We start from the raw sequence: 16709 nt of genomic DNA on the forward strand, positions 1-16709 counted from the left end.
GATTGTGAATTGTTGATGGTGGATTGCTCGGGGAAAATATCCTTGATTGTAGCATTGAAATTGTATGGTATCATTACCCTTGAAATATATCATTGAAACTCAGTTTTCTCTTGGGTGGAATTCATATGGATTGCGTGGCGAAAGCGCATATATGATACAATTTTCTGGCGAAGTTCCTCTCACGGTCCGGGGGTCACCGAGACCAGGTAGTCACCGAGGGGACCACGTAACAAATGCCAAACAGGAAATCAGAGCTGTCTCCCTTGACATATCACGTGCCTTCGATACGGTCTGGCACCCAGCTCTGCTCACCAAACTCTCCTCCTATGGTATCCATGGAAATCTCCATGCATGGCTTGCGGACTTCCTCTCTGGTCGTAGTCAACGTGTGGCCCTGAATGGATTTCTCTCATCTCCCCTTCCCGTTCAGGCTGGAGTTCCCCAAGGCAGTGTGCTGGGCCCTGTGCTTTTTCTGGTCTTTATCAATGATCTCTCCGACTCTCTGGAAAATCCTCTGTATCTCTTTGCTGATGACTCCACTCTCTGCCGCTCCATTCCTCTTCCCTCAGATCGGCAGTCTGCAGCCTCCTCACTCTCTGAAGACCTGAACAAAATCACAGACTGGTCAAACATGTGGAACACGTCTTTCAATCCTGACAAATCTCACACTCTTACTATGTCTCTCCGAAAAGATCGACTGGACAACCCTCCCATCTACTTTCTCAACAATTCTCTCCAAGAAGTTCTGTCGCTCAAGCTTTTGGGTCTCACCATCTGCCATGATCTTTCTTGGGAAAACCACATTTCCAAGCTGGCCTCCAAAGCCAGTCGCCGACTGGGCATCCTCCGTCGTGCGAAGTCCTTCCTAGGCACACCTGAGCTCCTCACCACATACAAGGCTTTCATCCGCAGCTCAATGGAATACTGTTCTCCCCTATGGGCTGGTGCTCCTGCCTCACACCTGGCTCGGCTTCACGCTGTTGAATCCAAAGCTTTCAGAATCATTGGAATCTCCCGCGATGAAGCTATCTCTGAGGGCCTTTCACTCACTCACCGCAGGCAGGTAGGTGGTCTTTCTGTCTTCTACCGACTCCTCTCCGGCCTTGCTCCCCCAGCTCTCTCTGTGCTCTGTCCCCCAAATATTCCTACAGGTCGCACAAGATCTGCCAGCCACCCTCTGATGGTTAAACTGCCGAAATCTCGGCTCTCTGCTCACCTTCACTCTTTCATTCCTCTTTTCTCCCGCCTCTGGAACAAACTCCCACACTCACTTCAATCACACTCCTCCCTCCAGGTCTTCAAAACAGCTGTTCACCACCATCTCTTATCTTCCCCCATCCAAAACCTTGATCTTTTCTACCCCCACTAATTCACCCCAGATCCACCTTGTTTGAAATTCCAACTTCTTTCCTGGAAGTCTTGGCAGTGTCCATATGTTTTATACCTCTCCCACCCCCCCCCTTCCCATGCCTCCCCCCCAAAGCCCTCTCCCTCCCACAGTTCTCTCGATGTCTCCATGTCTCTCGGTCCCTGCTCTCAAATGTTGTGTTTGTGTCCTTCCCCCTCTCTCCCCATCTTGTCTACCGCTCCCGATGTTATTTGTTTTGTGTGTCTGTTTGTCTTTCTGTGTGATTAATGTTCGCTCTTTCACGAGCCTCGATCTTGTATACAAAAAAAAATAAAAAAATAAATAAAAAGGGATCCAAGTCAAACTTGGTGCAAGGTGAATATCATGATGTATCTGATTATCAGATATATCATTCTGATATCTGAATATCAGAATATCGTGATGCAAAGATAACCTGATTAGATTATGGGGCCAAGAGGTCAGAGGTCCCGTGAGGTAAATATTCTGTAACCACTTTAACTGGTGAACCAGTCATGGTGAACCAGTCATGGGAAGTATACACTAGTAAATATCACCCTTCGCCTCGCTGATGGGAATGTTAAGGGAGGAGGAGGGATAAAGAGGAGGGGGGGGGAGTGGGGGGAAGGCGGGAGAGTGAGAGAGGGAGGGGAGGAGGTGAGAGGGAGGGGAGGAGGTGAGATGGAGGGGGGGAGGTAAGAGAGAGAATGCAGTTTCGCCACGTGTGCCCATGTACAAATCTCCCTCTATTTTTTGTCACAAGCCTTCCTGGGAGTTCCCTGAATCCACCGTCATTGGTTTCATTGAAATCCGTTGATCCGTTCTCAAGTTGTAGCACGAGAAACAAACAGACATGGCTCCTTTTATAATATAGATTATGATGCAAAGATGAACTGATTAGATTTTGGCATCAAGATGTCAAAGGTCAAAGGTCAGAGGTCATCTCCGGTAAAAACGTGATACTTGAGAACAGCTCAAGGGATTTAAATCAAACTTGGTACAGGTACTGTATGTATAATCTACCATCTAAAACATGTCAGTTTGTGTGTTTGGACAGATGTCTGTCCCACTTCATAAGGATAGGTTTGAAATGCCAATCTTTTAACCTGTTTACTACAGTCCATTTTTGAGGATAAAACAAACTTGAGACACATTTTCAATAAAAGGATAATTAGGTCTCTTCTATTGGAATTGTATATGGATACAGAAGCATTAAAAAAAACAATAAATTCGCAGGGAGGTGTAATTCGCTGCACGTGATGTGCAACACACACAGAGTACAAGTGTTCATTTACATCCGTATGATATCTAATAAATAAAGAAGATATAAGCACACCTGACTCTAGGCCGAGGCTTCAGACTTTGGCATGCTCACAAGGCTGCACCATCGAATAAACTGTTCCAAGCCGTCATTTTGATGGGATTTTACTAGTGATGTAATAATGTAGGCGGAGGTATATCGGTCGATGTCGCTTTGTCGAGGAGTGCCATTTTAGTTTGAAATGCAAAAGGATGGTATGCGAACATACATGGAACAGCATGTACAGTCACGTGAAAAAGTAAGTACACCCCATGTAAAGTTTTGACTTTTTCAACATATTTCAACATACAGCTATTTGATCTTCATTTCAACAATATTGATAGATAAAGGTGATATAATATAACAAATATCATGAAACATTTACATTTTGTAGTCCATTGTATAATTTAAATAAACATAAATGCAAATTTCACATGTGGAAAAAGTAAGTACACCCTTGGCTCTTATAGGTGGTATTGCCCCCTTTGGCAGAAACAACCTCAAGTCGGCGTTTCTTATAACTGTCTACCAGTCTCTGACATCGACTGGGAGAAATTTTTGCCCACTCCTCCATGCAGAATTCTTTCAGCTGTGCGATGTTTGAGGGGTTTCTTGCATGCACAGCTCGTTTCAAATCCCCCCACAACATCTCGTTGGGATTTAGATCCGGGCTTTGACTTGGCCATTCCAGAACCCTCCATTTCTTTCTTTTCAGCCATTCCTTGGTGGATTTACTGGTATGTTTAGGGTCATTGTCATGTTGCAAGGTCCACCTTCGGTTGAGCTTCAACTTTCCGACAGATGGCCTCACATTCAGTCGATGTCAAATTCAGTCGATGTCGGAAAATCCTTGAAACATCTTCTCCGGAACCGCTGATGGGATTGCGACCAAATTTGACACAAATTATATTTGTTGTGTTGTGACTAAAGTTTGTTCATGGCATTAAAAAAAATCGGGGTCTAAAGGGGTCTACCGGGGGTCAAAGTGCATCTCGGTTTAACCCCCCAAAATAGGAATTTGCTTTTTCCTCTGAAACTACACACACTATTTCGATGAAACTTAACCACAATCTTCATCACCCGTGATGTACCAAAGTTTGTTCACAGCATTAAAAATAAAATCGGCCCGTTAGGGGTCTACTGGGGGGTTGCCCCCCAAAATAGGTATTTGCTCATTTCTCTGAAACTACATTCACAATTCCAATGAAACTTCAGCACAACCTTCATCACCCGTGATGTACCAATGTTTGTTCAAGGCATTAGAAAAATTCGGGTCTGAGGAGGTATACAGGATCGGAGGGGGCAAGGGGGAAGTAGAGTTGCCCCCCAAAATAGGTATTTTTTTGTTTGTTTGTTTAAACTCTTATGAATATGTTAGTATGATTCTACATGCTGCCCTGTCTTCGAGAAACCATTAAAATTGGTTTAAAATACCATTAGTCAGTGTAGTATACTGTTTATTCTACCAGGTGAGTGCCAGGGGTATTGACCCTATGTTTATATACATATAGTTCAGGCTCGTGGAAGAGCCAGTACACTGAACGGATCAGGACGTAACAGACAAAAACAGGAAGCAAAACAAGGTGGGATGGACAATGTGGAAGAAGGAGGAAACTCAAAGGAGGGAAAACTGGAAAATTGGAAGGAGGAGGGATTTGGGTGGGGTTAACGACGGTAGAAAAGATCATTTGTTTTGGATTGGCGACGATCTGAGATTATGGTGAACAGCTGTCTTAAAAATCTGGGTGAAAGAATGAGATTGAAGAGGAATGTGGAAGTTGATTCCACAGGCGGGAAAAAGAGAAAAAAACGAGTTGAGCTGAGCAGTGATCTTGGATTTAGGTATTTTCACATGAAAGGGGTTGATAGTGGACCATGTGAGCATGGCAGAAACATGGGATCGGGGATATAGCACGGAAAGAGCAGAGGGTGCAAGACCAGAAAGGAGGCGGTAGAAGACAGAGAGACCACAGACCTCTGCGATGGTGAAGATAGATCCATCATTCTTGGGTAAAATGCCAGGGGCATAGAAAAGGCCCCTTTATATAAGGGTAGATGCCATGTGGCGAACTATAGAAAAGAAGGGACATTGCATAGCTTATAGAAAATGCCAAACAATACAAAATAAGGGACATTCAAAAAAATATCGTGTGCATGCTGGACTACCCTTGTGTTCTGAGGAGGAACCAAGTAATGCTCTAGAAAAGTTCAAATAAAGGTGTGCCAATTTGATTCATACAGCTGCATGAATAAGTAAATGTATTTTATTTGCCAGATGCAGGGCATACATCTGGCAAATGAAACTATCTGAAATTCCAAGTTTCAGCTAGTTTCAATGTATAGTCCTTGAGATATGAGCGCCAACATATTTTGGATGGATGGACGGACGGACGGACGGGCAGACACCAACATGATTTCGAGGGATTTCTAAATAAAACTCAAGAATGCATAAACGGACGTTGCTGAAATTTGGAACTTATTACCTCAACGTACAAAGCATTTACTTCTGAAATTTGGAACTTATTACCTCAACGTACAAAGCATTTACTTCTGAAATTTGGAACTTATTACCTCAACGTACAAAGCATTTACTTCTGAAATTTGGAACGTATTACCTCAATGTACAAAGCATTTACTTCTGAAGTTTGCAGCCGATTTCGTACAATAGAAGCTGAGAAACTAATTTTCAGTCCCCATGTTAAAGCTGCATACAAAAGGGACCAAAAAACAACAACAACCACGGTTCCAGAAAAAGGCCAACCCCTGCTTTGCGGGGGAAAATGGCCTCTAAAGGTGGTTATGTTAAAGCTGCATACAGAGAAACGATCCCTTATATAAAGGGAGGGCCGCTTTGCGCCTCCCCTTGATAAACTCATCTTCAGTGAGGGAGATTCCAGTAATCTTCAAGGTCTTGGTTTCTACGGCATCAGGCTGAGCAAGATATGAGGCAGTAGAGCCAACCCAGAGGGGAGAGCAGTACTACATCAAGCTGTGGTTGAAAGCCTTGTATGTAGATATAAGGAGTTCAGGTGTGCCAAGGAAGAACTTTGCACGACAGAGAATGGCCAGTTGGCGGCTGGCTTTTGAAGGCAAATTTGACATGTGGTTTGCCCAGGAGAGATCATGGCTGATAGTGAGACCCAGGAGTTTGAATGACTGAACTTTCTCAAGAGGAGTGTTAAGAAAGTAGATTGGAGGATTTACCAGACGGTCTTTTCGGAGAAAGAGAGTGATTGATAGTGTGAGATTTGTCAGGATTGGAGGACATATTCCAAGATTTTGACCAGCTTGTGATTTTTTTTTCAAGGTGTGAAGGGAGGGAAGAGGCTGCAGCCTGTCTGTCTGAAGGATGAGGGATGTCACGGCAGAGGGTGGAATAATCAGCCAATAGATAAAGTGGATGTTCCAGAGAGTCAGAGAGATCCTTGATGAAGATCAGGAATATGACTGGGCCCAGAACACTGCCTTGGGGTACTCCAGTCTTGACAGAGAGAGGAGATTAAAGCACTCTGTTGGGAGGCACATGTTGTCTATGAGAGTAGAGGAAGTCAGTAAGCCATGCGTGAAGTTGGCCTTAGATGCCATAGGCAAAGTTTGGAGAGTAAGGCAGGATATGCCAGACCGTATCAAAAGCACAAGTAACCGGGTCGAGACTGAAAGCCGAATATGGAGATAACAACCAGCAACATACGCACACTGGATTCAGCAAGTGTTTTCCGTGATTGTGAATCCAAATGGAGAGGGATGTATATTGTGTCATTTCCAGGCACAGACATTATTCAAAGAAAGATGTCGGGATGGTTTCACAAAATTTATTGTGACCATCCCTACCTTGTTACCATACTTTTTGTTATACTATCCTTCCATCCTTTTGCATCAATTTATTTATTTATTTATTATTATGATAGTTGCTTCTGTACTTCAAAAAATGTATTGACATGGTGGATAATTTCATTTTGATTGCATCATCAACGAGATATCTACGATCACAAAACGATAGCCAAGGGTAAGCCTCCCCTGGCTTCCCATGGTGATCGCCCGAGACTTACCCTGGGCCCACAATCCATAGATGGCATATTTTGTTTGGATCTCCATATGACCTTGACTTTCAGAATTTAGGGTTAGAGTATAAATTAAGAAAAAAATTCCCCATGTTCAGTCTATCCATAAAACTCAACATCATGAAAATCGGAAGAAAATTATTCGTTATGATCAAAAAGGTGTTTTTTGTCAATTAGGTCACAATCCAAAAAGCGTAGGCCTTTTTTTTCTTCTTTTTTTTGTATACAAGATCGAGGCTCGTGTAAGGCCGAGGACACTAATCAAATACGAAGTGCACAACTTCAGTGCAGGAACACTATTATGATGCAAGAACATCTTGGAGAATGGAGCGATGGCAGAAAACGCGTTATTTTTCAGACCTCGTCTTGGCCCTTCATTGGAAAACTTAAAATATGTCATAAACTGCAAACTGCCCTCGTGTTTCAAAAGGAAGGTTTATAACCGGCGTGTGTTTTTACCAGCAATGGCATGTGGAAGTGAAACATGGTATTCAAAAAAGGAGATTGAGCAAACATTGATGACGAAGCACAGAGCTGTGGAAAGAAGCTGCCTTGGCATAACCTAAAGGGACAAGAAGAGAAACCAGTGGATCAGAGAGAAAACAAAATTCCTCGACATTCTGGTGACGATAAAATAAAAACTGAATAACATTGTGTTTATTTCCTCCATTGAGCTGGAGAAAGCTCTGGAAGAAGCAAAGGTAAAGCAGACATCAGATTAAGTGATGGAATTGAAAACTAGTGCATTCCAATGGCCTCAAATAGCAATGAACGGAACATGTTGAAGGACATGTTTGGCATCGGAGTAAATAGGCTGCTCAAGTCAATGCTGCTCGCCATCGGCTGGATTCGAACCCTCACCCTCTAGGAGGCCAATCCAGTGCCCTCACAAACGAGCCACTCATCACTGTACCCGCATCTCTGGTTAAAGTGTTTTAAAATACCCCGTTTATGTAATTACAAAACAAAATTCGTTCATTTCCTTTATGTGCGCAGAGCGGCCATCGACGAAGAGTCCCAGTTGGAGCGGTCAGCCAAGTTTTCATTTGAGCGGAGACACACCGTGCTCGTGGTCCATAACATCACCAAAGATGATTCTGGCTTGTACGTGTGCAGCGCGAGCAACAAGGCCGGGGATGCGGAGGCGGAAGTGACGTTGCACGTATTTGGTGGGTTTATGCGACGTCACCGTTTTGGCACAAGCTTTCACATATTGGTTGTTGTGAAATCGTTGTTTTTGTTCCCATGGGAGTTGGGATGAAGTTACGGAGAATGCAAGTGGAGATTGCAATGGAGACGATGGTGGTTACTAACTGGAGTTGTAGAGGGCCTTGTGTGGTGGTTCCTTGGCCATTTGACTTCATGAAATAGACTTGTGCTGCCATGTTCATGTGCATATCGTAACAACAACCAGTTGACCGACCATGAGTGATCTTGTCCAAATGGGACACCAGACACCTCACACCTCACACCTCACAGACTTACAAATCCGTCCAGATAAAGACCGTATGCTACTCGGCAGACACGCAGACTGAATGTTCTGTGGTCATGCTATGGTGCATTCATGTTTTTATGCCAATTTCAAATCGGTAATATTTTTTCCGTTGGTTTATAAAACGACAGTCATATCTGAACAAGCTCATTATTTTGCTGTTAAACATGTTATAATGGAGTCATTTCTGTGGCCATCGTGTTTCAGCACAATCAATTAATATGAAATCATGTGAATCGCCATACTTCAGCCACCTTGTTACCAGACTTGAAGGGATGGCAGAATGGCCTACACTGGAGGTGCACACACTCGGCTCCAACCTGATATAGCTGGGTTCGAATCCCGACCCAGCTATAAACTGTCATCCCGGTGTTTCACTGGCACGGTGATTCACCATTGTGTGCAGAGGGCATTGCCGTGCCCTCGACTAATCATGCTACCTCGCAGCCCTGTGCCGCATACCAAAAAAGACCAGACTTGAACAAGAAATTCGGTCGGTGTTTTGATAACCTTTGTATCCCGAACAACATGGACGACGTGGCGTGTGGGAATGCTGCTCTTATTTTGCTGTTACACACTTCTGCTGAAATTTTGAAAGAGGGGGGGCGGTTAGCGTTCAGGTGGTATATATGTTCAAGGTTCTTGACATGTTGGATTGATTTACAGTCAAAGTGCACATCAATTTGTCTTGCTTTTGTCTGCTCTGTGTGTCTTAAAAGAACTCTCGCCTCTTGCCTCTTTATTAGCCTCGCCTATTCCCCCAAGGTCCACGAGAGGTGTGCGCGTCTGTGCATTTTAATGTTCCGCTTCTTTAGTTTGTTACAGTTTAACAAATACAGGGAATGCGAACCTTCATTAGGTTGTCCATATCGTTTAGGAAGGCCCATGCTCCACAAAAATGCACGCCAGCCATTTCAATAACATCAACGTTGTCTTATAAGCGCCAACGGCAGAGCATGGAATAGACAATAACTATCACTCTTAATCTTTAAAGAAAATCGCTTTTCTGACACTTTGGGTGAAGTGTGCCACCAACGGACATAAAAAGCTGGATAGCCTGGCAGAACAGCATCTTCGGAACGAAACGGAATGATAACACTACAACAAATGTCTCTCCTGCAACAAATGCCTCTCCTGCAACAAATGCCTCTCCTGCAACAAATGCCTTTCCTGCAACAAATGCCTCTCCTGCAACAAATGCCTCTCCTGCAAAAAATGCCTTTCCTGCAACAAATGTCTCTCCTGCAAAAAATGCCTTTCCTGCAACAAATGTCTCCTGCAACGAATGTCTCTCATGCAACAAATGTCTCTCCTGCAACAAATGCCTCTCCTGCAACAAATGTCTCTCATGCAACAAATGCCTCTCCTGCAACAAATGTCTCTCATGCAACAAATGTCTTTCCGACAACAAATGTCTCTCCTGCAACAAATGCCTCTCCGACAACAAATGCCTTTCCTGCAACAAATGCCTTTCCTGCAACAAATGTCTCTTCTGCAACAAATGCCCCTCCTGCAAAAAATGCCTCTCCTGCAACAAATGCCTCTCCTGCAAAAAATGTCTCTCCTGCAACAAATGTCTCTCCTGCAACAAATGTCTTTCCGACAACAAATGTCTCTCCTGCAACAAATGCCTCTCCGACAACAAATGCCTTTCCTGAAACAAATGCCTTTCCTGCAACAAATGCCTCTTCTGCAAACAAATGCCTCTCCTGCAAAAAATGCCTCTTCTGCAACAAATGCCTCTCCTGCAAAAAATGCCTTTCCTGCAACAAATGTCTCTCCTGCAAAAAATGTCTCTCCTGCAACAAATGTCTTTCCGACAACAAATGTCTCTCCTGCAACAAATGCCTCTCCGACAACAAATGCCTTTCCTGCAACAAATGCCTTTCCTGCAACAAATGCCTCTTCTGCAACAAATGCCTCTCCTGCAAAAAATGCCTTTCCTGCAACAAATGTCTCTCCTGCAAAAAATGTCTTTCCGACAACAAATGTCTCTCCTGCAACAAATGTCTTTCCGACAACAAATGTCTCTCCTGCAACAAATGCCTCTCCGACAACAAATGCCTTTCCTGCAACAAATGCCTTTCCTGCAACAAATGCCTCTTCTGCAACAAATGCCTCTCCTGCAAAAAATGCCTTTCCGACAACAAATGTCTCTCCTGCAACAAATGTCTTTCCGACAACAAATGTCTCTCCTGCAACAAATGCCTTTCCAGCAACAAATGTCTCTTCTGCAACAAATGCCTCTCCTGCAAAAAATGCCTTTCCTGCAACAAATGTCTCTCCTGCAAAAAATGCCTTTCCTGCAACAAATGTCTCTCCTGCAAAAAATGTCTCTCCTGCAACAAATGTCTCTCCTGCAACAAATGCCTCTCCTGCAACAAATGCATTTCCTGCAACAAATGCATCTCCTGCAACAAATGTCTCTCCTGCAACAAATGCATCTCTTGCAACAAATGCATCTCTTGCAACAAATTCCTCTCCTGCAACAAATTCCTCTCCTGCAACAAATGCCTCTCCTGCAACAAATGCCTCTCCTGCAATAAATGCCTCTCCTGCAACAAATGCCTCTCCTGCAACAAATTCCTCTCCTGCAACAAATGCCTCTCCTGCAACAAATTCCTCTCCTGCAACAAATGTCTCTCCTGCGACAAATGCCTCTCCTGCGACAAATGTCTCTCATGCAACAAATGTCTCTCCTGCAACAAATGTTTCTCCTGCAACAAATGTTTCTCCTGCAACAAATGTCTCTCCTGCAACAAATGCCTCTCCTGCAACAAATGTCTCTCTTGCAACAAATGCCTCTCCTGCAACAAATGCCTCTCCTGCAACAAATGCCTCTCCTGCAACAAATGCCTCTCCTGCAACAAATACCTCTCCTGCAACAAATGCCTCTCCTGCAGCAAATGACTCTCCTGCAACAAATGCCTCTCCTGCAACAAATATATCTCCTGCAACAAATGCCTTTTCTGCAACAAATGTCTCTTCTGCAACAAATGCCTCTCCTGAAACAAATGCCTCTCCTGCAACAAATATATCTCCTGCAACAAATGCATCTCCTGCAACGAATGCCTCTCCTGAAACAAATTTCTCTCCTGCAACAAATATCTCTCCAGCAACAAATGCCTCTCCTGCAACAAATGCCTCTCCTGCAACAAATGCCTTTCCTGCAACAAATATCCCTCCTGCAATAAATGCCTTTACTGCACAGATGCTGTTCCTGCAACAAATGCCTCTCCTGCAACAAATATCTCTCCTGCAACAAATGTCTCTCCTACAACCAATGCCTCTCCTGCAACAAATGCCTCTCCTGCAACAAATGTCTCTCATGCAACAAATGTCTCTCCTGCAACAAATGCCTCTCCTGCAACAAATGCCTCTCCTGCAACAAATGTCTCTCATGCAACAAATGTCTCTCCTGCAACAAATGCCTTTCCTGCAACGAATGCCTCTCCTGCAACGAATGCCTCTCCTGCAACAAATGCCTCTCCTGCAACAAATGCCTTTCCTGCAACAAATATCCCTCCTGCAATAAATGCCTTTACTGCACAGATGCTGTTCCTGCAACAAATGCCTCTCCTGCAACAAATATCTCTCCTGCAACAAATGCCTCTCCTACAACCAATGCCTCTCCTGCAACAAATGCCTCTCCTGCAACAAATGTCTCTCATGCAACAAATGTCTCTCCTGCAACAAATGCCTCTCCTGCAACAAATGCCTCTCCTGCAACAAATGTCTCTCATGCAACAAATGTCTCTCCTGCAACAAATGCCTTTCCTGCAACGAATGCCTCTCCTGCAACAAATGCCTCTCCTGCAACAAATGCCTCTCCTGCAACAAATGCCTCTCCTGCAACAAATGTCTTTCCCAGCACCACCCAGTGGCGCTCCCTCCCAAAGCCATCATTGGTATGTAGTTGCCTTCACAAATGCATCTACAACGTGAAACCCACACTGAAGATAAGTGATCATTAAAATTGGAGAAGAGATTATCATTATGTGGTTCCAATTGCACAAATCGATTCCATAAACTTTCTCGACACACAGAGAATAGTTCTGTGATGATGGTTGATGTCCTTTCATGGATATCGTTGCTACTTTGTACACACTGGAAGGAAGGAATGCGAAGCGAGGAAGCGAGGGTCGAAGAGACGGTGGAGCGTTACGTGGCTTGCCTGAGTAATGACTGCAAATCAGGAACGGATCGGAATTGCTTGCTTTTATCACCGTTTTGACTTTATGAACGCACAGACAGGTGACACGATTGCAACGTGACCTTTGGAATCTCTCTTTCGTTGTAATCTCACAACCTTCATATGCTCTTCTGTTTTGGAATACAAACACGTGCTGTTTCGTGCGATGGATGACGATGCATCGTGTCTCTTCGATTCTGTCTCTTCGTGGGGTTGTTACAAGAAATATGAAATTTGTCGGGAATAAAAGGAAGGCTGTCTGCTGAAGATAATAAATGTTTAGGGTTTGGAGAAGTAAAAAAAAAAAAAAAACCCTGACATTTTGAGTCGTTGCGCCAGTGCAAGCACAAAGCAGACAGTGAGTTGCGGAACTGCGAAAAGAGAGCAAAGGACGCGGATCTCCATGGGGGGATGTTAATTTTAATGGGGATGAGGAAGTTTATTTTTTTGTAAGTTTGCCCTCTTTTGTCGGCCGGTTTGTTATTTGACAAAACACGTACCCTGTTTGGCACTGGGGATCTGCTAGTCATTTCACTCTTGGTTTCTTTCGTTTGACCTTCGCACAAGCCAAGCAGCCTCGTGCACCGGGCCACCGCACAGAGAGGCAGGGCCACTTGTTGGATCAAATGGAGGCCTGTGCTTGAGCACTTGTGTGTCGGTGAGGTGTTTGCGTGCACGTCTGAGGACATTAAGAAAACACCGATTCCATTATCTTGGGGGCTGAACTAAGCAACTAGGAAGTGTGTTGTGGCTAATACGCGCCAGGAAGAGAACAAATGGCTCGAAGTGCCTCAATGATCTGGTGTCAAATTGGAATGGAGAAGAACCAGAGTTTACGTTAAAGCCTCGGATTTTTATTAATGGATTTCTGGATGATATGCCGCACTATTGTTTTGCTTTTCCACATGTAAAACTTTTACACTTGTTACCCGTTGATTTTAACCCTCTTGTTACCCCATGCACCCAGAACGTTCAAATTTTTAGTTACTTTTTCCCCCATTTTGACACCTGAGACCGAAGTCCTCTTGACCCCGGGTCCCCACACATGACGTGACGGAATCACCATGTGCACTCTAATTTTAAACATATAAGGTAATTATCTTGAATGCTAAGAAGAGCAGAGAGAATTCAATTATATGTATTGAACCAGAACTGTCACATGGCTACAGACGAGTACTACTCTCAGTGAGGCAGACCAGGTAATGTGACGGAATCACACGTGGGTGACGATTTTCATGGAATTCATCCACACCCTTGCAACATGAACCGGGGGTCAAATCCAGAATATCGTTACCTATTTCATTGTCCCCAAATGTTGATTACGTATACAAAATGTTTAATTACCCCACACACAAGAGGCGACAAGCAGGGTTAAGCAATTTGTTCATGCTCGTCCGTCTGTCCTTCTGATCAGTTTATGATCGTCATGTTAGGATCGAGGAACAACTTATTTAAATTGAATGTTGTATTTTGAACACGAACCGGGACACGAATAGGAAGACGAGTCTTTTGTTGAACAGTACTTTGGCTTTGAATTCGTCCCAATGGCGCATGCTCAGAGAGGAGTGAGATAATATTTTTACATTTTTGTTCTCTCTCTACCTGCCTAGCAGACGAGCAAAATTGAAAATCATTCCAAACAGGAAACTTAATGGCTTTATGGATGTCATAAAGGACGCAAACAACAGGCGCAGATAACGAATGTGATGTGTTCGATAAGGTGACGTAATAGACACTGCGGGAAATGGTGGTGAAACGTGAAGTTAATTTATTTGTACGACCTTTACAATCTTTATTTTATTTAAATGTAATTGTATACTTGAACACTGTAGTGCACAAATCACTCATATTAATACTTCCAAGAACCTCCCCTTTTGCCGAGCAGTCTTCTCTTCCTCCTCTTCACTTTGTAAGGGGTGAGGTCCGATGGCACCAAGCTCCTGCCCTGCCTTGCCAACGATCCTCCTCCACTCCCCTCTGTCCTCAGCCAACTGTCTCCACTTTCCCAACCACACCCACCTTACTGATATCCCTCTTTAGCCTACACAATGCTCCCATCTTAACTGCGGTCTACCCTTTTTCCTCCTACCTCGTTTCCTCCACCATCCGCTGTCTTTGCCATTCTCTCTTCCCCCATCCGCACCACGTGTCCAGCCCATCTCAGCCGGAATTCCACCAATCTCCCCGTCAACCTCATCTGAACACCAATCAACTCCCTCAGTTCATCCATTCCCCTTCTATCCACCTTCACTCCCACAGTCCTCCTAACCCAGTTGTTCTCGTAAACCTGCAGCCTCTGTTATTGTCTCTGTTAGTGCCACCATCTCAAGACCATAAAGATAGGCCGGCATTACACATGGCATCAGAACCTTTCCCTTGAAATTAAAATTTCAATCCCCTTGAAATCTTTGTCTGCCATTACACCGTCCACCCTCCTCCACACATTCGCACCCACCTGAAAACCTCTTCCGCACCCTCTACCTCTGACTTAACATCCCTGGTCACTGCTTCCCCCCACTCCTACCCCACCCAACCCCCCTATATACAACAACACAACAGGCATTTTAAGGCCATTTTCCCTGCTAGAGCAGGGGTTAGCCCCAACCCCCCTATATACTCAAACCTATTTCCTTGTCTGATCTCCCTCCCCTCTAACCTGAAATTCATTTATATGCCCTGCTGCCCCACCCACATCACCTTCGTCTTCTCCATACTCATCTCCAGCCCATGTTTCTCAAATGCCTCCTTCCACTCCCCCAGTACTTCCTGCATCTCCCGCCCACTGTCCACCACAACAGCCAGTTTGTCCACATACAATGTCCTCCCCAGCATTCATTTCATGTTTACCAGCTCCATCACCATGATAAACAGGAGTGGGCTGAGAGTGCTTCCGTTCCTCAAACCGATGTTCACACTGAACTCCTCCGACATTCCAGGACCAACCAAAACTCATCCCTTCGTTCCCTTGTATATCCCTTCCACCAACCTAACTTCTGCTTCCTGCACTCCCATCCATATGCGTGTTGCAATCACCATCTCTCTCAGTACATTGTTGTAGGCCCTCTGCAGATCCAAAATCTCAATGCCATTTCATCTTGCACCTCCAACCTCTTCTCTGCCAGCTGTCTCACCACGAACATCCCATGTGTTGTTCCCCTATCCTCTCTAAATCCCTCATGCTATTCTCTGATCTCCTTCTCCACACTCGTCCTTATCCTCTCGTTCAAAACCCTCTCCAGCACCTTCATGACATGACTAAGGAGTGTAATGCCCCTGTACTTCCCCTGATCTTGAACACCCCTCTGCCCCTTCCATATCAGCATAAACCCTGTCCTCCACTCCTCTGGATTTGAACCCTCTCTCATACACACATTCAACAACCTCTTCATCCAACTGACTCCGACTTCTACCGCTGCAATAATGATCTCTGTGCACACCTCATCAATGCCTGGTGCCCTTCCTTTTTTTACCCCCCCACAATGCCGTCCGCACTTCATCTTCCGTGATCTCCACCAACTCCACTTTCCCCTCCACATAACTCGGTAGCTCCAGCTCACCGTTGCTTCCTTCCTGGTTCAACAGCTGTTTGAAATATCCTCCCCACGCCTTCAATACTGCGCCCCTCTATACACTACTTCAATTTATATAAAGGTTCAATGGGGTGGTGTGTCTGGTGGAAATTAGGACTGCTTCTGGACTGCTTCAACAGCACTAAACCTTTCATTATTTCATCATTATTATATTAAAATTGAAGTACTGTATATACTACTTGCATGGGCTATCATGTTCTATGGACTCTCTAATTTTAAAAGTCATAGGTGTTCTACATCTTCCTTGATAATGTTGAAGATTTTTATGTCACGTGAGAGCTCTCAATTTCCCCCCACTCACCTCTGCAGAATTGTACCTGGCAACCAACCACGGCCAGATCCACCATCTTTGTTTTCCTTCTAACCCATAGTGTAGGGGTTTCTAATTGTTGTTTAATTTGCATACACTGTCATGTGTAAAAGTGAAAATGATACGTTTCCATTCTTGCTTGAAAATGTTCATTGAATGTCACCTTTATATTGGTGCAGTGCAGGTAAAACCGAAGGGCGATAACTATGGGTGTAGTGATATGCTAAAAGATTGACATTTGCTCCTGTGGATCACAATACGGCCTTTGCATGTAACATTATTGCTACATTTGATTTGTGAAACCTCCATTCACCTTTAGGAGTGAAGCAAGTGTTGTCAAATGTAGCGAATCCATTTTTATGAGCGAAGCCGTCTAGAACAGTGTTTGTCCGTCCGTA

General features: G+C 44.3%; 1 protein-coding gene across 1 annotated transcript in view; it reads left to right on the forward strand.

Moving 5' to 3' along the window:
- Positions 1-16709, forward strand: part of LOC137430692 (neural cell adhesion molecule 1-like) — a 226783-nt gene that overhangs the window by 140056 nt on the left and 70018 nt on the right. The window contains exon 7 of the mRNA XM_068121468.2: positions 7724-7896. Within this exon, the coding sequence (XP_067977569.2) occupies positions 7724-7896 (173 nt within the window). The remainder of the gene's footprint in view (positions 1-7723; positions 7897-16709) is intronic.

Source organism: Myxine glutinosa, chromosome 7 (assembly GCF_964187855.1).
Source record: "Myxine glutinosa chromosome 7, kmMyxGlut1.1, whole genome shotgun sequence".
Lineage (NCBI taxonomy): Eukaryota > Metazoa > Chordata > Myxini > Myxiniformes > Myxinidae > Myxine > Myxine glutinosa.